Source organism: Urocampus carinirostris, chromosome 7 (assembly GCF_059441175.1).
Source record: "Urocampus carinirostris isolate Australia breed hairy pipefish chromosome 7, RoL_Ucar_1.0, whole genome shotgun sequence".
Taxonomy (NCBI): domain Eukaryota; kingdom Metazoa; phylum Chordata; class Actinopteri; order Syngnathiformes; family Syngnathidae; genus Urocampus; species Urocampus carinirostris.
In genome coordinates, this window is record NC_142355.1 from 32,881,999 (window position 1) to 32,905,710 (window position 23,712).

Here is a 23,712-nt window from a genome sequence, read left to right on the forward strand (position 1 = left end):
ACATATTTTAATCTCATAGATATTATTTTACATATTTCTTATATTTAGATTCTGTTGATTTGATTTTTAATTTATGAACTATATTTCTATCTATTTTATTGTCACACTATTGATTTTGGTCCTGCATAACGCCAATGTGTATGTGCTTCAGACTCTTTGGCGCTGCTATGCGGCAGAAAAACCCAACGGATGCTTGGCAACGTGGAAAATGTACGTCCTGACCCCGGAGGCGATCAATGCGGCGGAATCAGACAACTCTAGCCCAAACACTAGGAAGCTCAACATATCGGTAATATTTTGTATTGAATCACATGTGAGTGTAGGAATGTGGCATTGGTACTTTTTGTGGCATTGGTACTTAATATGATACTTTTTATATATATATATATATATATATATATATATATTTCATTATATATTTGCCAGTGGAACATGACTTTCACTCTATTTAAATATAGCTTTTTTTAAGCAGGACATTTGGCTGTACATATTGTGTATTATCCACATTATTGAGAACATTATTTCAAACCTAAATGTAATGCAATGATGCTATGAGAAATGATAACGGCTGAGAAACACTGAGTTCCAACTGAAAAATAAATGGATAAGTATAGGCAAGTTGGCCCCTAAGATACTTGTATTGAATGTACGTGTGTATTGTTACTTCAATATAATGTAATTACAAATACTAAATTATAATAATATTATTAATAAATAAATAGGGAAATCTTATGTTCGCCTTCCCCAAAAAATGGATTGCTTGGGGCCTGCAAACGTGAAATTTCCATGAGCTTTTGGTCCTTGCAATTTTCAATTCCAGTACAGTGGTACCTCTTCATTCGAGCTTAAATGGGGAGTGACGGAGATCTCCCATTCTGGCCATATTTTGGATGATCTCAACGTTATAGTAGATTGCTAATATTGTGGCAGTATACTGCATAGTCTATCTTGCTGTAGGTAAATAGTTGCTGTGTTGTGTTTGTAAGTTTTTTTATAGCAACCATTAATACGGGGAGCAATTGGCTGAGGTTGACAGGTAAGAGATCGAGACTGTTGTGAATACATAAGCACTTACTCTACACTTATAATGAAAATTACTGTAACTTTATTGGACCGCACAGACAAAAATACATTTACACACATTTTTTTGGCAGGAGTAGTTTGCAGGCACAAACTGGAACGAGCTGGTCTTGACAGTGATCTCTCACTAGCCGTGATAGGTCTCTAGTGGTTGCCTTAGGGGATCCTCATGGCCTAGATATTCTGTCGAATGCCGAGATGTTTCAAATAAAACTCGTATATCGAAATCCTCATGTTTAAAGGTGCTCGTATAAAGAGGTACCACTGTATTTTTTTTCTGCATTTGGTAACGGACTAACTGCGATTGATTTACATGCGTGGGTCTTTCACTTTAACCAACATTAGCTGTGTTGCACGTCGGCCGTGCAAAATGAAAGGGCAAGTGAAGTTCCCACAAACACACAGAAACGAATGCCCGGTGCCCCCCCACCCACAACCGCACCAGGATGACTCGATGCCTTTGTCTGCCGTGCACAAAGACTTAGTCAGTTGAGATGATGTCACCGCCGCCTTTCTCATGGGAGTAAACTTTTGTCTAGCAGAACAACAACAAAACAATCTTTGTGTAGCATTGAACCCGCACCTAAAAAGGCCCAACGCGGGCTGGGAGGGGGAGAGGCCGCTTCCGTTCTTTTCTCTCAGCGCATGTGACTTTCACCCTTTGTCCCGTCGATATTTGCTATCCGGGTTGGCCCCCGTGTTTTTTTTTCATAATTGGTTTATCGCTCCCTTCTTTTTATATTTCCTCCGTTCTTTTCAGTCAGATTAAAATTCGACACCTCCGCCATCGCTGACTTTTTATAATGGATCATTCATGGCTCGTTCTGAGTCATGCACTGGTTCTCACAGAATGACTGGAGGATTTTAGGAGAGTGGTGTGAATATTTTGTTGAGGTAACTTTATAAAGGTGGAACTATAAAAAAAAGACGCACGATATTGTCCATTATGAAAAAGTAAAATAATTAAAATCAATTACAGCCATATTTTTAACATAGAAATAATAATAGTAAATTGTTCATAAAGTAATTATGAATGTGGTATGTTAAAACCAAACACATTTTGACAAGGCAAAAACATCATTTGGCATAAAACGTTGCACATTCTATATTTTATATTTCTTATCTTAGAATGTTTTTTAAATATTCTAATAAAACTTTTTCTACCAAAATAAGATAAAAAAAAATACGTGGAAAAGGCCTGCTGATCTCATTATGTCGTATTTTGAAATATGTATTACATATTTAAGAAAAAAATCAAGAAAACTGACTTAACTAATTATTAATAAGGAAAACAAATCTTTGCAAGGGCAGCACGGCGGCGCAGTGGTTAGCGCGTGTGCAGGCACAGTTCTAAGGTCTTGGGAACCTTTTGTGTGGGTTTAAATCCAGCTACCGGACTTCCTGTGCGGAGTTTGTATGTTCTCACCGTGCATGCGTGGGTTTCCTCCGGGCACTCCGGTTTCCTACCACATTCCAAAGACATGCTTTTCAGGTGGATTGGCCGGTCCAAATTGTCCCTAGGTGTGAATGAGCGAGCGAGTTGTCTGTCCCTCTGTGCCCTGCGATTGGCTGGCAACCAGTTTAGGGTGTCCTCTGCCCACTGCCCAAAGATAGCTGGGATGGGCTTCAGCACCCCCGCAAACTTACTGAGGATAAGCAGTGCTGATAATGAGATGAGATGAGAAATCTTTGCAAAGTGTTCTGAAATGCCAGGTTATGTTTTTTCATCACATTAAAAAAAACACTTAAAAATTGGTGAATGGTCTGCAATTTTTTATTTCTCATTTCCTAAAATACCACCACCTATCTCAGAAATTATCCATTCATCCATCCATTATCTTCACCGCTTATCCTCAGTAGGGTTGCGGGGGTGCTGGAGCCCATCCCAGCCATCTTCGGGCAGTGGGCAGGGGACACCCTGAACCGGTTGCCAGCCAGTCACAGGGCACACAGGGACAGACAATTCGCTTGCTCATTCACACCTAGGGACAATTCGGATCGGCCAATTAACCTGACATGCATGATTTGGGGATGTGGGAGGAAACCGTAGTGCCCGTAAGAAACACATGCAAGCACGGGGAGAACATGCAAACTCCACACAGGAGGTTCAATCTCATGACCTCAGAACTGTGCCGCACATGCGCTAACCACTGCGCCGCCGTGCTGCCCATCAGAATTTATATTTTGTCTTATTTTAAAACATTGAATTGTTTTTTGGTAGTAAATTAAGAAAAGTAATTATTAAATGCATTTCACAATAAATTACAATTAAAAAAAACAAGTACATAAAAAAACGTTTTCTGGTATGGCAGGTGATGGATAGTTTTGTCCATCTTTAGATTTTTTTTTTTTTTAATTCAAATTCAAAAAATCTTTAAAACAAAAATTCTGCAAGTCAAGTCATGTTTATTTGTGACACCCTTAATCACAAGGAGTCTCAAAGGGCTGCACAGACTATAGACTATTGTAACACCACCCCGTGATCTAAAACCTTCATGAGGGCAAGGAAAAACTCAAAAACCTCAACATGAGGAAAATAAAGAAACCTTGAAGGGACCACACATAAAGTTAATACCCCCTGCACAGACCACAGATTATTGCAAACCGCAGACTATCATTACACCATCTCCTGATCTAAAACCTACATGAGGGCAAGGAAAAACTCAAAAACCTCAACATGAGGAAAATAAACAAACCTTGATAAGGGACCGCACATGAGGTAATCCCCCTTCAACGATGAACATTTTTTTTTCAAATGACAAACTATTTCAAATTTTCTAGGAAAATAAGAAAAATAATACCGTATTTTCCGCACTATAAGGCGCACCCAAAAGCCTTTATTTTTTTCAAAAGCTGACCATGCGCCTTATAATACAGTGCGCCTTATTTATGGATTAATTTTAAAATTGCAAAGTTTTCCAACCATCTTGCAGCCGCCGACTAGATTTTCCCCCGAACGCCAAGTAGTACGCGGTGTATGCTGGGATTTATTTACCGGTGTTTCATTGGCTAACCAATGTGTCAATCATCATTTGAATCGATCACTATTGGCTAAAATTATTCGGAGGTCAAGGGGCGGATCCTTTTTATCATTTACAGGCTGGCATTGGCTTGAACGGCAAACAAAGCCTGCAATTGGCCGAAAAAGATGTGGCAATCATCAGTTGAATCGATCACTATTGGCTAAAGTTATTCGGAGGTCAAGGGGCGGATCCTTTTTATCACTTACAGGCTGGCATTGGCTTAAACGGCGAAACAAAGCCTGCAATTGGCCAAAAAAGATGAATGTGTATAGCATGTGGCTGACGGCATAGAGAAAGCATTTTTTTCTATTCTGTATTTGTAAATATTGTATTCTCCTGGATTTACTACCCTTACGGATATAAGAGGACATTGGCTGCACATTATTATGAACACAACGACTTCGGTGAGCTACTCCGGGTTTTATATTGTCCATGTATCTTGTTTCAGACTGAACTCGATGTTTCTGTGATAAGCGGTGCAGATAATGGATGGAATGGAGTGTCTATTTTTAAATTAAACTCAATTCCAAGTGTTTATTGTCATATGCACAGTAAAGTTGCGAGCGAAAAAGAAAATAGATACTAAGGAATGGTTGGCATTTCTTGAATCCCAAGACTTTAACCTTCCGAATGATGGAACGATGCATTTGAGTGACATCGTACGGACACCGCATTCGCACGTGTTCTCGACACGTATTTGCGTCTTTGCAAGCTTTCGGAATGTTAAGGGGGTAATAAGTTGGACTGAACTATCAGACTGTTTTGTCGACTTTCCCATTGTAGCGCCTTATGTATGTAAAAAATAGGACCAAAAACTATTTTTTGGGGGTGCGCCCTATAACCCGGTGCGCCTTATAGTGCGGAAAATACGGTACTTGAAATGAGCAACCTTTTTTAACAGGGCAGGTGGCAAATTGATATACAAATATTAAGCTTTTTCTTACCTTATAAAAAAAAAGAATTTTTGCCCTATCAGATATTTTTAATTGTTGATTATTTTCTTATTTTACAAGTGAAATTCGTCAAATATATCTTAAAAATAAGACAAATAATACATGAAATGATCAATATTTATTTTTTCATTTTAATGTTTTTGCAGTGATGTGACTTGGTGTGCAATCACATTACACAATTTTCCCCTTATATTTTTATTTCATTGTTTTATGTATTTTATTACATTTTTATCCTGGAATGCCATGTTAAATGTTGCAAACTATCTACACTATGTTGTTATCAATAAAGACAATTCTATTCTATTCATTGTATGATAGCAGAAGATTAGTTGAGCCTGCAAGCTTTTAAAGTTTTTTTTTTCCCATATGCTGCCACTTCATATTTTTTTTTTTTTTTTTTTTTGTCACAAATTCCAGAAGAAGGGCCCCAAAAGGAGGCTGAAGTCGTTCCGAGGTAACGGCTCCATCTGCCAGTCGTCGGAACGGGGTGTTTCCATCCCTCAGATCACCTACGATCACATCGAAGACTCCGTGGAGAAGAAGAATGTCCCTTTCTTTATGGAAGAGCCGAGTAGCACTGAGGGAGGTATGTAAAAATGTTTATTTCATTTGAATTTGTTTGCTTCAAAATTTGATGATTTTCCCCTCAACAGGAATTACAAGAATGCTCAAACAGACAGGTGAGTTACATACATTTTCAGCTTCTTTCTTCGTCCTTACTATTTGCATCGTCTAATTCAAAACCTCTGTCGATGGGTATGTTTACATGCAGGTAATTATCCGATTGGAAGCGAAATATTGGATTCCTGGAGCAATCTGAATGAGACAATTACATGCCTTAGAACAAACAAATAACCCCGTATATATGGCCTTGGTGGGTATTCTGATTCCAAAGGCAAAGATGTGCTCATACGTGGCTAGCCAGAATCATAGACTTACACTATACATGGATGGATACAATTGTGACATGGACTATATAGAGATGGATACAATTGTGGCATTTTCGCTATGGGGGAAGTTAAACAAAAATGTCCTGGCGGAATTAACCAAAACACACTCGGCTTTTTAGCAAGTAAGTCAAAGTTTGCAACATTTGTATTTGTCCCACAATTTCCACAGTGCTTTGAGGCATAAAATATCCCAGGTGATGGAAACTGCGTGTGCACACAAGCAATCAGATTCCTGAAATGCGTATCACGGTTCACGAATCCCTTAACCTCCAAGATTGTTGGGGCACCACTTCCTGCTGTATGTCTTGGGCAAGTACAGCCTGGTGGTGCCCATCCCTCTCCAGGCTGTTTTTTGGGTAGGGGTTTGCTTCCCTACATGACACAGATGAATCAGTATATATGAACCTACAGCTATTTGTCATTTGATTGCCAGGGTAAGACAGCAATATATAAACTTTAGCATAGAAAAATAAAGTTTTATCGTCTTAGCATAACTCATAAACAAAGTTTACGCACTATGTGATGCTCCTTTTGGATAAAAGCATCAATAAACAGGTAATAGGTAATTTTTTAGTTTTCAAATTGACTGTAAGTTTTAAACACAAAATCCTGGTTTTTGAGTGTAATATCCCAGTCAAGTGCAATAGTCAGGTTATGTATACAGAAATTATTTGGAAAATGAAAGAATTAACCCAATTTTTGCAATCAGAATACACACAAACGGACTAAGACCTTAATCTGATTAATGTGCATATTTACCTGGCCTTAATAATCGGAATACTCGCGATATTCCGTTTGCAATCGAATTATTGCCAGCATGTAAGTGAACACAAAGTTTGATTCATCACCTTGACTGACTCTCATGAATCCATGAACCAAATACAACAGTGGTTCCTGACATTTTACTTGTGTATGTTCAATCCTGCATCTTTTTCCTTCTTAAATGGCAACCAGGCTCTCGTCATCATTCTTGGTCGTCTTTCACTATGAGCTGCCCTTCTTCTCCAGGTACCTTTTGCTGTCCATTTTCTTGACTTTATTATTGAAAATCAATAATAATAAAGGTGAATCTAATCTATCACTAGCAAAAGCTTTTTTTCTGTTTATTTAGTTGCCATTACATGCAGCAAAGTGTAATTCCTCAAGTACACAATTCAAGTTGAGCGCTTCCGGAGACATTTATAATAATTGTAGTTTGTAAAACTGATTACAAATCAAAACAAAATACAGTACTCTCAGTAACAATAAAAAGAAACCTGTATGAGGTCTGTTTTATCTACATAAGCATTAACATATTGCCTTAGAGAGTACAGAGATTGTCTCATCTCATCTCATTAGCTGCACCGCTTATCCTCAGTAGGGTCGCGGGGTGCTGGAGCCCATCCCAGCAATCATCGGGCAGTGGGCAGGGGACACCCTGAACTGGTTGCCAGCCAATCGCAGGGCACACGGGGAAAGACAACTCACTCGCTCAGTCACACCTAGGGACAATTTGGACCGGCCAATTTACCTGAAATGCATGTCTTTGGAATGTGAAAGGAAACCGGAGTGCCCGGAGGAAACCCACACAAGCACGGGGAGAACATACAAACTCCACACAGAAAGGCCGGGAGCTGGATTTGAACCCACGCAGGAGGTTCCCACGACCTCAGAACTGTGCCGCACACGCGCTAACCACTGCGCCGCCGTGCTGCCCCAGTTAGATTGTAACAGTTGTATTTTTTGGAGGGAACTAAAACATGAATTAATCAAAATAATCAACGTACAACTCTCAAAGACCAAATTAAACTCTAAACTTTTAAACTAAACCGTTGCCAGAGCTTGAACAGGAAAGAAGTAAGCACTAAGTTGTAGAGAACTTTTCTAGCAAATGATATTGGATGCTTTCTAGCAAGCACCTGGATTACTCGTGTCATGTGACCAACCAATTAGAATATTGGCCACAAAAACATAGAATTTTAGTGATATAAATATTATGTTTTATGAAAATATAAAAGGCAATGACAAATATAAGAGTAAGCCATGACACCTTTAGTGAAAACCTTACAAGTCGAGGCAATTTACATCTATATGTATAGCCCTTAATCACAAAATTTCTCAAAGGACTGCACAGGGCACAAGTACACCAGCCTCTGATCTGAAACCAACATGCGGGCAAGGAAAAACTTTAAACCTTAACATGAGGAAAGTAAGAAACCTTGAGAAGGGGCCTCGGAAGTTGTAATCCCCCTTCCAGGATGACCAGACTACAATAGATTTTGCATTGGGTAACAATACATTGTCAACATCCATAAGAAAACATAGTAATACGTATACATTGTCCAAAAACACAACTTAAACGCAAATTTTTCTTTCCAGTCAAGAAGAGCCATGGTGATGACATGTCCACCGACATCACCCGCGCTAGCAGCCTGACTGATGAACTGGACTGCTTGTGTGAGGACGTTCCCCTTTCTGGAGTGACGGAAAACGCACAGTAAGTCAGATTTCCATATTTTTCAGTGGCCAAAAGTCCCAATTCAAGCTGGTTTTCTTAGCTGGCCAAAGCAAGCCAGCACTCAGAACTGGGCGATGTAGCTGGCAAGCTAGTCAGTTTAGCAATTGAGTTAACATTTTATAGTATTGTTTTATTTATTTTTGCCAAAAGTAAAGCAAATGTCGTACATGTTTTCATAGATTTTTTGAAGAAAAAAATCATTTCCAAGGGTAGTCTGAACAGTTGGAATGTACAGAAATAAAAGTGGTACCCGTCCTCCCTTAAACAGTAGTGATAGGTTGAACAAATTAGAGAACTTTCACGTGATCACGGGATTATTATGATTATTACAATTTTTTTGAATGGTTTCTAGTCTGTTCCAGTCAGCCTTTAGGATTGTGATTTAAAAAATGTTTTAAGAGTTGTTTTACCTGAATTTGTCATAATTACCGATCGGAATCACCTTTGCCCGCTCCTTTGGCGCCAACTGCCTCATACTTTGATTGGCTCCCTGTCCCTATTTAAACCCACTCGTATCTGTCTCCTTTTGCCACTCCGTCTGCGAACCTCAGTTTACACTAGGCAAGCCTTTTTTCGACCCTTACTCCCACCTGTTTTTTGCTCCCGTCTGTCCCCCGGCTTCGACCCGTTTTTGATCCTGACCACGTCTACTCTCCTGTCCCGGCTTTCGACCTGTTTTGTCCCCGATCACGTCTACTCTCCTTTCATGGCTTACGACTCGCTTCCGACCCCGACCACGTTTTTGCTCTCCTGTCCCAAGTACTGACCCGTTTTTCCGTTCCCGACACCGCCATCGCTTGCCACGGAAGATCCGTTCAGAGAGACCTGCTTACTGCGCTTAGCGAACCCCGGATCATGGGTGCAGACCTTTCTCTTTCCTTTAATAAAACTTGTGAGAAACGAAATGCAAGTGGGTCCTGTCTCCGTTCTGGTCCTGACAGAGTTGTTATATCCATAACTGCCACCTTCAGAACTAGAGTGTATTTTTCGGAATATAAGCTGGGCCTGGTATTCTTCACAAATTTGGCTCCTTTGTCACTTTTTAAAATTTTATTTATTTTATTTTTTTTATGAAATATCTGAGTTTACTAAGTTGTTTTATTCAATTGAACTGTTGTGGAGTTTATTCTCCTTTAGGTAAAATTGACTTTTCGGAAATTGATAAGCAGTCGTGTGCAAACTACAGCCTGTGGGCCTCGACCAGGCCACTAAACAAAAAGTTTTTTTTTCTTTAAAGTACTAGTCAAGTCAAGTCAAGTCAAGTCATTTTTATTTGTATAGCCCTAAATCACGAAGAGTCTCAAAGGGCTTCAGAGATTATTACACTATATTACACAGACTATTTTTCAGAATATTATTATACATTCCCCTGCTCTGGAGCCGACGAGAAGAGTAGGGGATATGCTATAGAGTACAAGTGAGTTTTAAGCTTAGATTTAAACATTTCCACTGAGGTTGCAGATCGGATCTAGGGGGAAGAGCATTCCACAGCACCGGTGCCCGAATGGAGAACGCTCTCGAACCAGCAGAACACGTCTTTGCTCTTGGGATCACCAGAAGACCGGCACTCTCAGATCGTAGGCTTCGTACCGGGACATAGGGGGGAATCAGATCTGAAAGATAAGAGGGAGCAAGTCCATGTATGATTTTGTATAATACTAGGAGAAACTTGAAATCACATCTAAGGCTAACTGGTAGCCAATGCAGGTTAGCCAAAATCGGTGTGATGTGATCGGACTTTTTTGTCCTAGTTAAAAGCCTCGCTGTGGCATTTTGTACCAGCTGAAGAGACTTGATTCTTGACTTCGGGAGACCAGAGAGTAGTACATTACAGTAATCAAGACGGGAGGTAACAAACGCATGAATTATAATTTCCGCATCCGACTGAGACAGTATAGAACGAATTTTAGCAATGTTACGAAGATGGAAGAAAGAGGTTCTAGTAATTTTCTTTACATGCGTTTCAAAGGATAGATCAGGGTCAAATATGACACCTAAATTTTTAACTGAGTCACTCTGTGTGATGTGACATTTGTCAATGTTCACAGCAGTTTTTGAGAATAAGTCACGGCATTTAGATGGACCAATGACTAACATTTCGGTCTTTTCAGAGTTAAGACGCAAGAAATTGAGTGTCATCCACTCTTTTATCTCAATGAGGCAGGCCTCCAAATTTCCACAGTTTAGTGTGGGAGATTCCTCCAACGGAAGATATAGTTGAGTGTCGCCTGCGTAGCAGTGGAAACTGATATTGTACTTGCGAATAATATCACCTAATGGAAGCATGTAAATGCTGAAAAGAAGGGGGCCAAGCACTGAACCCTGCGGAACACCACAGGTAACATTAAAGGGCTCAGATGTCATTTCGCCATATTTAACACAGTGCGTCCTATCTGAGAGGTAGGATCTGAACCACGAGAGGACGGTTCCTGAGAGACCAATCCATTTTTCCAACCGTTCTAGTAGGAAATTGTGGTGCACTGTGTCAAAAGCAGCACTAAGATCCAGCAGCAGCAAAAGTGATGAAGCGCCAGAATCCATTGCCAGTAGGAGATCATTTGTTACCTTGATCAGAGCTGTCTCAGTAGAGTGGTTATCCCTGAATCCTGATTGCATAAATTCAAAAAGTTTATTCTCGGATATGAAATCATTCAGCTGCTGTGCCACTACTTTTTCAAGTACTTAAGAAAGGAAAGGTAGGTTTGACACAGGTCTATAATTACATAAGATTTCTGGATCAAGGTTGGGTCGTTTCAGTGTGGGTTTGATAACGGCGGACTTAAAAGCTGCTGGAACTACACCTGGGGAGAGTGATATGTTTATAATATTTAGAACTGAAGGTCCAAGGACGCCAAAAAGACTTTTAATAAGTGAACCTGGGAGCGGGTCGAACTGGCAAGTTGTCGGTTCGGCCGCATTCACCACCTGTTTGAGATCATCAAGTGACATTTCACTAAAACTGGACAAATTCCCTGGACAGCCACCCTGTCGTGCATCTGTAGATTTCAGCCCTTTAATATTTGTGGTATTAATAATGTCTTTAGCAATTTCTTCCTGTATGCATTGAATCTTCTTAGTAAAGAAGACCGTTAAGTCATGAGCAGAGTGGGTCGAACTATCTGCGATAGTCTGTTGCCTTGTAAGCGATGCTGCAGTGTCAAAAAGGACTTTGGGATTGTTCTTTTGTGACGCAATCACCTTTGAAAGGTAGGCCGATTTTGCAGAGGCAAGGGCCGCTTTATACCTTACCAAGCTGTCACACCAGGTTTGATGGAAAACCTCAAGCTTGGTAGCGTGCCATTTTCTTTCCAATTTCCTGCATTCTTGTTTAAGGGTTCTAGTTTCATCAGTAAACCAAGGCGTGCGTCTTTTAGGACGTGATTTAAGCTTTATGGGCGCTATTGAATCCAGGACACTAGCCAGGGTAGTATTAAACTCATTCATGAGTGAGTCAATCGAGCCATTGTATGAAGGAAAGGACGCAACTGCTCCAGGAAGGAGTTCAAAGAGCTCAGAAACTGTGCCAGTGCTTATATTGCGTCCGCTAAATACTTCAGCTTTTTTAGCACTACATTTAGCTAGCACCTCAAATGTAACTAAATAATGATCCGAGATAACGGTAGTACACTGTAACACCATAGTGTTTGAGGTTAAAACTCCTCGAGTCAGAACCAAGTCTAGCGTGTTTCCATCTTTATGGGTTGGCAAATCACTTGGTCCCAGTCTTGTCCCCAGTGTCCCTTTATTACCCCCCTGCATAATACGTTACATACATCTGGGTCTTTACAACTAGTTTGATGAAGTAAAACCGATTAAATATGCATATAAATGGATGCATTTATTATTATTCATGAATACAGATTTTTAAAAAAATAGAATATCTGTTTTTCCTCATGCCTTGCCAAGGCATCGGGTCAGGAATCAATTAATCATTTTTTTTGTCCTGCTGGCCTGGCTGCTATTACAAATGTCTTAGCTTGATGAGGCCCTCAACACAAAAAAAAAACTGTCACTTAGATGAGCTTTATGTATGATTCAGGCACCATTTTTTCTTAAAATATGACTCTCCTCCTAAGCTCCTTCTTTGCCCTTTGCACATATTTTTCATTTCTTTATACAAATTATTAAGTAAGACTTTTGTGCCAAGGGCCCGTTCCATTATTTATTTTATTCATTTCACCCCTACTTACAACTGTTTTAGTACCTTAAAAAAACTAATGTATTAGTGGAGGAAGCCTTAGCCAAGCATTAAAGCATTTTGTTTCTCTTTGCAGTCTTTTGACCTGCCCATTCGTGGCTTCTGTCCAGGACTCTTTCTCCACACACTACTTGAATTCCACAAGGTACTGTATTAACTTTCATACTATCATTTTTCTCTGTTTCCCAACAAATATGCTTTTTCCTTCCCTTTCTTCTCCTTCGGTTTTAGATGGTATTAAGTCTTAAATTATCGTCAAAATTGTTTCAGGTTCCGGTAGAATAGAATAGAAGTGTCTTTACGCTCAATGGCTGGCAAATTGCATTTTGGCCGCAATCCCCAATTCTATACTGCTGGTCGTGGCAGAAGGCACTTTATTACAAAGTGCGTTGTTCTTGCCCGCTTCACATGAAATGCTTGTGGCTGCGATATATTATCCCCGGTCGCCTATTGCTAATAGCTGGCGATGGCAGAGTGCATACTTTTTTTCCCTCTTTTTTTCGGTTTGGGCTCGTGAAGTGTGCCATTGTGGCTTGCCTAAAATTAACTGCACTGTTTTGGCCGTGATCCATTATCCTCAGTGGACTATTTCCTAGAGCGCAGGCTGAAAACAAATTTGTGTCGCCCATTTAAATTAATTCCACCCGTGTGACCGCTATCTGTTATAACTGGTCGACAATTGCTGAGGGCTGGGGCCGACGGAGCGCCTTATTTTTGTGTTATTTGGGTTGCCGATTTGTGCCATTATGGCCTGCCTATGTGATCCATTATCCCCAGTCGACTATTGCTTAAAGTGGCAGTCCAAAACAAATTTGTGTCTTCATTCTACCCGTCTCAAATTAATAAAATGAATGAATATATATATACAGGACTGTCTCAGAAAATTAGAATATTGTGATAAAGTTCTTTATTTTCTGTAATGCAATTAAAAAAACAAAAATGTCATACATTCTGGATTCATTACACATCAACTGAACTATTTCAAGCCTTTTATTATTTGAATATTGCTGATTTTGGCTTACAGCTGAAAAAAACTCAAAAATCCTATCTCAAAATATTAGAATACTTCCTCAGACCAAGTAAAAAAATAATTTTATAACAGCAAAACTAAATCAAACATTTGAAAATGTCCATTGATGCACTCAGTACTTGGTCGGGAATCCTTTTGCACGGATTACTGCATCAATCCGGCGTGGCATGGAGGCAATCAGCCTGTGGCATTGCTGAGGTGTTATTGGTGCCCAGGATGCTTCGATAGCGGCCTTCAGCTCATTTGCATTTGTAGGTCTGGTGTCTTTCATCTTCTTCTTAACTATACCCCACAAATTCTCGATGGGGTTCAGGTCAGGGGAATTAGCAGGCCAATCAAGGACAGTGATGCCATGATCAGTGCACCAGTTACTGGTGGTTTTGGCACTGTGGGCAGGTGCCAGATCATGCTGGAAAATGAAATCCTCATCTCCATAAAGCTTTTCAGCAGATGGAAGCATGTAGTGCTCTAAAATCTCTTGGTACACAGTTGCATTTACTCTGGACTTGATGAAACACAGTGGACCAACACCAGCAGCTGACATGGCTCCCCAAACCATTGCTGACTGTGGGAACTTCACACTGGATTTCAAGCAACTTGGATTTTGCTCCTCTCCAGCCTTTCTCCAGACTCTGGCGCCTTGACTTCCAAATGAAATGCAAAACTTGCTTTCGTCTGAAAAGAGGACTTTGGACCACCCTGCAACTGTCCAGTGCTTCTTCTCCATAGCCCAAGTCAGACGCTTCTTCCGTTGTCTTGAGTTCAGAAGTGGCTTGACCATGGGAATACGGCTATTGTAGCCCATTTCCCGGACACGTCTGTGAACTGTGGCTTTTGATACCTGGACTCCAGCTTCAGCCCACTGTCTTTGAAGCTCCCCCAAATTCCGGAAGCGGCTTTTCTTCACAATTTTGTTAAGGCTGCGGTCATCCCTCTTGGTTGTGCAGCGTTTCCGGCCACATTTTTCCCTTCCAACAGACTTTTTGTGGATATGCTTTGAAACGGCACTCTGTGAACAGCCTGCTCTTTGAGAAATTTCTTTTTGTGTCTTACCCTCCTGATGGAGGGTATCAATGATGGTCCTCTGGACAGCAGTCAGATCAGCAGTCTTCCCCATACTTGTGATTTAGTTTACTGAACCAAGCTGAGTGTTTTTAAGGCTCAGGAAACCCTCGCAAGGTGTTTCGAGTTAATTAGATGATTCAGGTGATTAGTTGAATAGCCTACTTGTATACTTTTTCATGATATTCTAATATTTTGAGATAGGATTTTTGAGTTTTCTTAAGCTGTAAGCCAAATTCAGCAATATTCAAATAATAAAAGGCTTGAAATAGTTCAGTTGATGTGTAATGAATCCAGAATGTATGACATTTTTGTTTTTTTAATTGCATTACAGAAAATAAAGAACTTTATCACAATATTCTAATTTTCTGAGACAGTCCTGTGTGTATATACAGGGAGTGCAGAATTATTAGGCAAATGAGTATTTTGACCACATCATCCTCTTTATGCATGTTGTCTTACTCCAAGCTGTATAGGCTCGAAAGCCTACTACCAATTAAGCATATCAGGTGATGTGCATCTCTGTAATGAGAAGGGGTGTGGTCTAATGACATCAACACCCTATATCAGGTGTGCATAATCATTAGGCAACTTCCTTTCCTTTGGCAAAATGGGTCAGAAGAGGGACTTGAAAGGCTCTGAAAAGTCAAAAATAGTGAGATATCTTGCAGAGGGATGCAGCACTCTTAAAATTGCCAAGCTTCTGAAGCGTGATCATCGAACAATCAAGCGTTACATTCAATATAGTCAACAGGGTCGCAAGAAGCATGTAGAAAAACCAAGGCGCAAAATAACTGCCCGTGAACTGAGAAAAGTCAAGCGTACAGCTGCCAAGATGCCACTTGCCACCAGTTTTGCCATATTTCAGACCTGCAACATCACTGGAGTGCCCAAAAGCACAAGGTGTGCAATACTCAGAGACATGGCCAAGGTAAGAAAGGCTGAAAAACGACCACCACTGAACAAGACACACAAGCTGAAACGTCAAGACTGGGCCAAGAAAAATCTCAAGACGGATTTTTCTAAGGTTTTATGGACTGATGAAATGAGAGTGAGTCTTGATGGGCCAGATGGATGGGCCCGTGGCTGGATCGGTAAAGGGCAGAGAGCTCCAGTCCGCCTCAGACGCCAGCAAGGTGGAGGTGGGGTACTGGTATGGGCTGGTATCATCAAAGATGAGCTTGTGGGGCCTTTTCGGGTTGAGGATGGACTCAAGCTCAACTCCCAGTCCTACTGCCAGTTTCTGGAAGACACCTTCTTCAAGCAGTGGTACAGGAAGAAGTCCGCATCCTTCAAGAAAAACATGATTTTCATGCAGGACAACACTCCATCACACGCATCCAAGTACTCCACAGCGTGGCTGGCAAGAAAGGGTCTAAAAGAAGAAAAACTAATGACATGGCCTCCTTGTTCACCTGATCTGAACCCCATAGAGAACCTGTGGTCCCTCATCAAATGTGAGATTTACAAGGAGGGAAAACAGTACACCTCTCTGAACAGTGTCTGGGAGGCTGTGGTTGCTGCTGCACGCAATGTTGATCGTGAACAGATCAAAGCACTGACAGAATCCATGGATGGCAGGCTTTTGAGTGTCCTTGCAAAGAAAGGTGGCTATATTGGTCACTGATTTGTTTTTGTTTTGTTTTTGAATGTCAGAAATGTATATTTGTGAATGTTGAGCTGTTATATTGGTTTCCCTGATGAAAATAAATAATTGAAATGGGTATACATTTGTTTTTTGTTAAGTTGCCTAATAATTATGCACAGTAATAGTCACCTGCACACACAGATATCCTCCTAAAATAGCTAAAACTAAAAAAGCCCCACTCCAACTTCCAAAATATTCAGCTTTGATATTAATGAGACTTTTGGGTTCATTAAGAACATGGTTGTTGTTCAATAATAAAATTAATCCTCAAAAATACAACTTGCCTAATGATTCTGCACTCCCTGTATATATATATATATATATATATATATATATATATATATATATATATATATATATATATATAATTTTTATTTATTTATTTTCAGCGCAAAGAATTAATTAACCATACCCGAATCACCGTGAAAACCCGGCACCTCCCTCATGAGGTGATTTGTTGCAGACACTGGTTTTTTGGAGTGGGCGTTAAGAGACAGTGCAGGCTTGTGTCCCGCACTGCGCCCGGCACGCTCGTAAGTCAACTTTAATGGCCCGGCTCAGACTGCGGCCTTGCGGGGCACTCCCAAAACAGGCTGCTTTTATTTCCGGGGCCTGCTGTCACGCCACCAAGGACAGCGCTGTCATTTTCGGGGCCACGCCTATGTAGCACAAGACTGTTTGTTTTATTTGGTGCGATGGTTTGGGAGGAGTTTTTTTTTCTTTTTAATATAGGTGTGAGAAGCGTCTGCGTATTTTTCACCGGGCCTCGGAATAGGAAGTGGCACAGTGTAGCATGTGCATGCAATACTCTTTAAAAAAGCTTGCACGAAGATTCAGATCACATGTGGACTTTGAAGTGTTAGTGTGAACGGGATCGCACACTTTTGAGAGTAACGATGCTCGATTTTGACTTTTTCTTTCTTTCACTATGCACAGTAGTGCATATTTGTCATATGCATCAATGTACATATTCCTGCACTACACACTTATTTTATTTTGTATTTTTTTATTTTAATTAAAATTAATTTTTCATTTATTTGTTATTTTTGGCAGGGATTCTCCCTTCTGTTTTCCTTCACACTTCTTCTTCTTGAGCATGTTTATATTCCTTTTTTCTTCTCTTTTCCTTTGCTTTTACTCCTTCTTCTTGTTAATCTTTTTTTGTGTATTCTTTTTTTTCTTCTCTGCTTTTCCCTCTTCTTGTTCTTTCTCATCTTGTTCTTTCTATACTTATTGATCGTTTTCTTTCCCTTGTTCTTCTCCTTCTTCTTTTTCTGCTTATTGATGTTCGTCTTATTCTTGTTTTTCCCTTCTATCTTTCTATTCTTCATGTTCATTTCTTTCTATTTTTCTTGTTCTTCTACTTCTTTTTGTTTTTCCTTATTCTTCTGCTTCTCATGCTCCATTTCCTCACTTATTTTTTTCTTCTGTTTCTTCCTGTTAATTTTTTGCATATTTTCTTTCTTCAGTTTCTCTCTCTCCAATATTTGAATTATGCTGCCTCTTTTTCATCTTCTTTTCCTTGCTCTCAATATTTTGTTCTTGTTCTCCTTTATGCTACTTTTAAATTTTCTTCTACTTCTTTTCCCATCATCTCCATCTTTTTCTTCTGGTTCTTCATATTTTTCTTCTGCTTCTTCTCTCTCTTCACCTCCACTTTCTCTTTTTGGCTTTTCTGCTTCATCTTCACCTTCTTTTTCTTGCTCTTTATATTCTTTTCCTTCTTCTTTGTCCTCGTCTGCTTCTTCGACTCCTCTCTTTTCATAACTATTCACGTTCCTTTGTGTATTGTTCTGCTTCTTTTGTCTACTTTTTCTTCCTCTCTGTCCTCTTCATCTATATATTCCTCTTTATCTTCCTTTATGTTCATCTTCTTTTTCTTCCTCTTTGTTGTCTTCTTTTCCATCTGATTGGTCGTCCTCTTCTTTGTCATTTTTCCCTTTGTCAATTTCTTATTTTTCACCTTTGTCTTCTTTTTATTCTCCTTTGTATTCTCCTTATTAACAGTATCAGTGTTGAATTAAGAGTTGAGTAAATGGATCGCTATCTGATAGATACTGGCATTCAACATATTTACTTGTAATGAATATAACATTCCCCATGATTTTAGATAGATAGATAGATAGATAGATAGATAGATAGATACTTTATTCATCCCCATTCATTCAAGGTTTTTATTGATTACTCTAACTACTACGACATTAATTCTACTTATGAAATGACCAAAACAATTGCCTTGGAAACTAGTTTAATCAAATTGAATACGGTTGTTCCTAAATTCTGATTGCCAATTGCCAAAGTTTGTTTTGATGGCACCCAGCTTATTCTGTGTATTTCAAAATGCAAAATGATTTCTGGATAAAAAGTTATTATTTTCAAAAGAAAAGTTATTTGCTTGCATTTTTGAGACAGCATACCTACTTGACTGTTCGCATTTATTGGATTTTATTTCACTTTGATTTGCAGGCAGTCTAATTTGGTGTATCTAGTTGCTAGGATTCCCTCTCTGAACTTCTTCCCCCATGTCTTAATCAAAGCGTATGGCGGCATCGATTCGGCGTCTGCCGTCTCGTGACCCGAAACGGTCACTTTTTCTCCTCCTCTCTTCAGAACTGGAAAAGCCTGCAAAGGCCACCTGTGGGCAGCCCTTAATGAGTTCCCCCTCGCCTGAGGTGGCCGGAGATAAATAATGAAAACGCAGGGAGTGGGGGGGATGCATGCATCACGGCCCCCGGCCTCTTGATGCGAGGGGGCCCTCTCTGCCGAGCAACTAGCGCCCTTTGTGTAGCCGTTGGAGCCAACAAATTGACTTTTTGTCTGCGAGGCCTCGAGAGGAGTTTCTTGAACACTGTACTGTGATACCCGCTTCACAGTGGGGGCGGCGCCAGCGTATAATTATGTAGTTTTCCTACTTTTGATTAAAAAAAATGGGGGCCTGCATGTTTTGATCTTTTGCAGCCATAGTGACCAATTCTGAAAATAGCTCACCAGTGATGGGTCTTTGTGATTTTCTTGGAAATTTCATCCCTGTTATCCTTTCTGCGATTTATAAAGGAATGTGCAACCCAAACAATTTGAATCACAACATTTCGATTCAGGATAAGCTCAATATCCTTTTCCTATTCAACATGAAAATGTTGCTTAAAGCGGCATTTCCATTTGCACTTTTAATGCACTTCACCTCCTTCTTCTGTACCTTTCTTTCTTTCTTTCTCCCCTTTCTTCCTTTGTTTCTTTCTTGCTCTCGTTCTTTCTCTCCTGCTATTTTTTCTTTCTCGCTCGCTCACTTTTCTCTCTTCCTTCATTATTGTTTTACTTCTTCCTTCTTTCCTCTCTTCCTTTGTTTCTTTTTTCTCTCTTGCTCTTTTTGTCTTTTTCCTCTCTTCTTCTTTTTTCCTCTTCATTCCATCCTTATTTCTTTTTCTTTCTGCATTTCTCTCTCCTTTGATCTTTCTCACTACCTTCCTTCTCTCTTCCTTCTTTATTTATCTCTTTCCTTTGTCATTTCCTTCATTATCTCTTCCTTTAATCGTTTCTTTTTTCTCTTTTCCATCAGTCCTGTCTTTCTTTAGTTCTCTCTTGCTCTTTTTCTGTTTCTTACTTCCATCCTGCAGCCCTTTGAGACACCTTGTGATTAAGGACTATACAAATAAACATGACTTGACTTGACATTTCTATCAGGCATTAGAAATTATTGACATGATTAGCGTGTTTCTACATATTTGATTAATTCTCCCTTAAATCGTCTTAAAGTTCGCCTATAATTAACATATTAAATTTTGTGCAGTTGAGCTATTGTGCCAAGGAATACTAGTATGCGTAGGAACACTAATGCGCCGTGAGACCTTGTCTCGTGTGCTGCGGGAAAGTGCACAATTTTATCTTGGCAAAAAAGCATGCCATTGTATCTTTCTTCCAGTCATCAGCCAAGTACCTGTAACATTTATCCATATCAGTAGGTTGCAGCCAAAAACTTGTAGTTATATGCCCATGAGGTAATAAGGGGGAAATATATTAAATAACTTGCTTGTTTAAGATTGCACTCCAAAAAATAATAAATTCTACAAGGTATAAATCTTGCTAATAATTTTGTTGCATGTAATTACTTATTTAAAAATATTTGTATTTGTATTCCTTTGGCAGATACTGCTAATTTTAAGTATTGGTTATATTTTCTAATAAAAACAAGATAAAAATAAAGGACAATCCAACACTACAGTAAATTTATCAACCAAAATAATAACCTTTATTACCTCCTAAGCCGCTGTGAGCAAACGTGATAAGAATAACAATATAATGTAAATTTAGACATGATAATTTATTTTGAAAAATTAAACTGGTGTCAGTGACAAGTTTAAAGTTTATGAGACACTCAAAATAAGGAGAGCAGACATCAATGGATTTTGAATTTTCAAGGAGAACTGGGTGAGAGCCGGAACTTCAAACCCTCCCAAGAAATTTTTAAATAAATCGCAGAAAGATCTTCTCTAAAGGCTGTGAAAATCACATAACAGCCACATAATTGGCCAATAGTGACAATTATGTTAAGAATTCATAATGGTCAAAACAACAGTGCGCAATAATAGCCAAAATAATGGCCTGGCATCCTATAAAATGTTTTGCAGGTGTTCAATACCTAAAGTAGGGTAAACTTACAGTATCAGCCGAGAATAAATGTTTCAACATTTTGGGCAGTGTTGACTCAGCCTATTTCAACCCTACTTTTATTAATTACCCCAGAGTAGCGTACCTGTCTAATTATACATCTCCCCATTTTTATACAGTTTTTTATCACTTCAAATTGTATACACCGTTTAACATTTTTTGTGCAATTTTATAAAAAAATTTGTAAAACTGAATATTTCCTAAGCAGCAGGGCGGCGCAGTGGTTAGCGCGTGTGCGGCACAGTTCTGAGGACATGAGATCGAACCTTTCTGTGTGGAGTTTGCATATTCTTCCCGTGCCAGCGTGGGTTTCCTCCGGGCATTCCGGTTCCCTCCCACATTCCAAAAAACATGCATGTCAGGTTAATTGGCCGGTCCAAATTGTCCCTAGGTATGAATGAGCGAGTGAGTTGTCGGTGTCTGTGTTGTGCCCTGCGACTGGTCTGCAACTGGTTCAGGGTGTACCCTGCTCACTGCCCAAAGACAGCTTGGATGGGCTCCAGCACCCCCCGCAACCCTACTGAGGATAAGCGGTGCAGATAATGGATGGATGGATGGATGAATATTTCCTTCCCACAGGCATGTTATATTGCACAAATAATTTTACAAATAAAAGGACCAAAATTCAGCACCCTTATACCATAAATACTGTGCTCACGTTTGCCTCAATGATATCGTTGTTGCTGTATAAGCCACGCTCCCTCCCCACACCTCTCCTACTATTCACTACTGGTAACACACTAAACAATATATACAATATAAACTGACCCCCTGATATCAGTATTCTATTTTATAGTTGGAAATACAGCTTGAATGCGAGTATGTACAGTGGGAAGAATATCAGAATGCCAGTTGGGAGAAATTACGTGCCCTCGTACTCTGTGAGACACCAATACTGCATGCAGTTGTAATTTGTAGTTTTGTTTTTTTTTTTGGTTTGAACAAATTTATTGACACTAAAAACAGAAAACAATCATGACAATCTCAACAGCAATTAAGCACATTCACAATATTATATTCCAATATTACGTTTTTAACAGCAAACACAAAGTGAGGTTTGAACAAACCTTCTCGAAAATCAAACATATTCACAATTTCATTATATAACATCTTTGTTAGTGTCAATAGATCCGTCCAGGCCAAAGTCGATTGTCCTCGGTCTGAACAAATCCACCGACACCAACAGCAGCAAAACACAGCAATCAAGCATATTCACAATTTTTTATATCTGACAATATGACGTGACGATATGACGTTTTAACATTTTTTCCTGACATTTTCAACATCAATTAAACAATTTCAGAGTTATTTTCTTTTAACAGTAGTTAACCAGCGTGTAAAAGGCAATACTATTGTGCAAGGGCATAGCTCTGCCATCCCACCCTCCCAAGCAGCATTCTTCCAGTCCTCTGTGTGGGTCCTTTCCATTCTGCGTGGGTCCTCTCCCTTCTGGGTTCCACAACCCAGGCCGTTGCTGCCGGGACTCCCACAGTGTAGCTCCGGCTCCCCCCTCCGGGTGGGTACAGACGAGTCTTCTTTATGGCTGCGTCCTAGGCCCGCCGCTCGCAGATTGTATGGTATCTGCAGCCATTTGGAGCACAGCCACGGGGGGGATCTGCCTGCACCTCCATACCAGCAGGTTTCTGGAGGTCCAGATGGCGTCCTTGATGGCGGCGAGAGTGAGCCAGTCCCTGGCAAAGTCGTTCCGATGCCTCCTCGACCGACTCACCCCGTAAAGCACGTACTGTGCATCAGGGACCTCTCCTGCTGGCAAGTCCGGGAACTTTCCTAGTTGTTCGGCCATTGTCCACAAGACCTTGGCAGCGCTGCACTCACAAAAAAGGTGCCTCACCGACTCCTGGGCGCCACAGCCAGGTCGAGGGCACGTCGAAGTCGCTGACATTCCTCGGTGGTGCATTACAGCTCTGACTGGGAGAACTTCATGAGCCACCATCCATGACAAGTCTCGTAGTCTGTTTGGGAGGGCACGATGATTGACGTTGCTCCAAACCGTTGTGGATTCGCCAAACGCAAGCCCCCGCACAGGGCTTACTGTAGCTCGCTCTTGCACAATAGCAATAAGGGCCCTGTGGTTTTGTAAAGTGTGACATTCTTGTGTTTCCAAATCAAACTTCTTCAAAAAATCCCGGATAAAGAGATGTGTTGGTGGCAAGTTAAACGAAACTGGAATCAAACGATTGTCTGGTACAAGCTTTAGCTTCCGCAAATATGAGCCCATCCAAAAACGGGTCATTGCTTGACTTTTCGGGTTGTTGGGTGGGCCCACAGCGTTTTGGAAGTGGAGAGAGACATATTTGCTTCCCAGGAAAAGCTGGAGGTCAGGCACTCCTTTCCCCCCTTTTTCCTTTTTCTTTTTCATTGTATCTCTTTTTATCCTTTCCCACTTTGAGCCCCAGACAAAGCGAAAGATGGCTCGGTCCATTTGTAACAGCACGTTTCTTTTAGGCATAAAAATTAAACTGATTGACAAAAGCATTGGGAGGATGATCGCTTTGATGATTAGGACCTTCCCCTCTATTGTCAGTTTTCTTAGTGACCAAAAAACAAGTTTTTGCTTAACTTTCCTTGTCACGTCATCCCAGTTA

General features: G+C 40.2%; 1 protein-coding gene across 7 annotated transcripts in view; it reads left to right on the forward strand.

The window, feature by feature from the left end:
- The window catches only part of kcnq1.2 (potassium voltage-gated channel, KQT-like subfamily, member 1.2), a 238,205-nt gene that overhangs the window by 42,928 nt on the left and 171,565 nt on the right, over positions 1-23,712 (forward strand). For 4 of the 7 annotated variants that reach the window (XM_088340619.1, XM_088340623.1, XM_088340622.1 and 1 more), the window contains exons 10-15: positions 152-289; positions 5,474-5,642; positions 5,710-5,736; positions 6,961-7,014; positions 8,365-8,482; positions 12,778-12,846. In XM_088340619.1, coding sequence (XP_088196745.1) covers positions 152-289; positions 5,474-5,642; positions 5,710-5,736; positions 6,961-7,014; positions 8,365-8,482; positions 12,778-12,846 — 575 coding nt within the window. Of the gene's footprint in view, positions 1-151; positions 290-5,473; positions 5,643-5,709; positions 5,737-6,960; positions 7,015-8,364; positions 8,483-12,777; positions 12,847-18,907; positions 19,363-23,712 lie in introns of those variants that run through there. The other 3 variants (XM_088340626.1, XM_088340620.1, XM_088340621.1) reach the window with 3 other exon arrangements.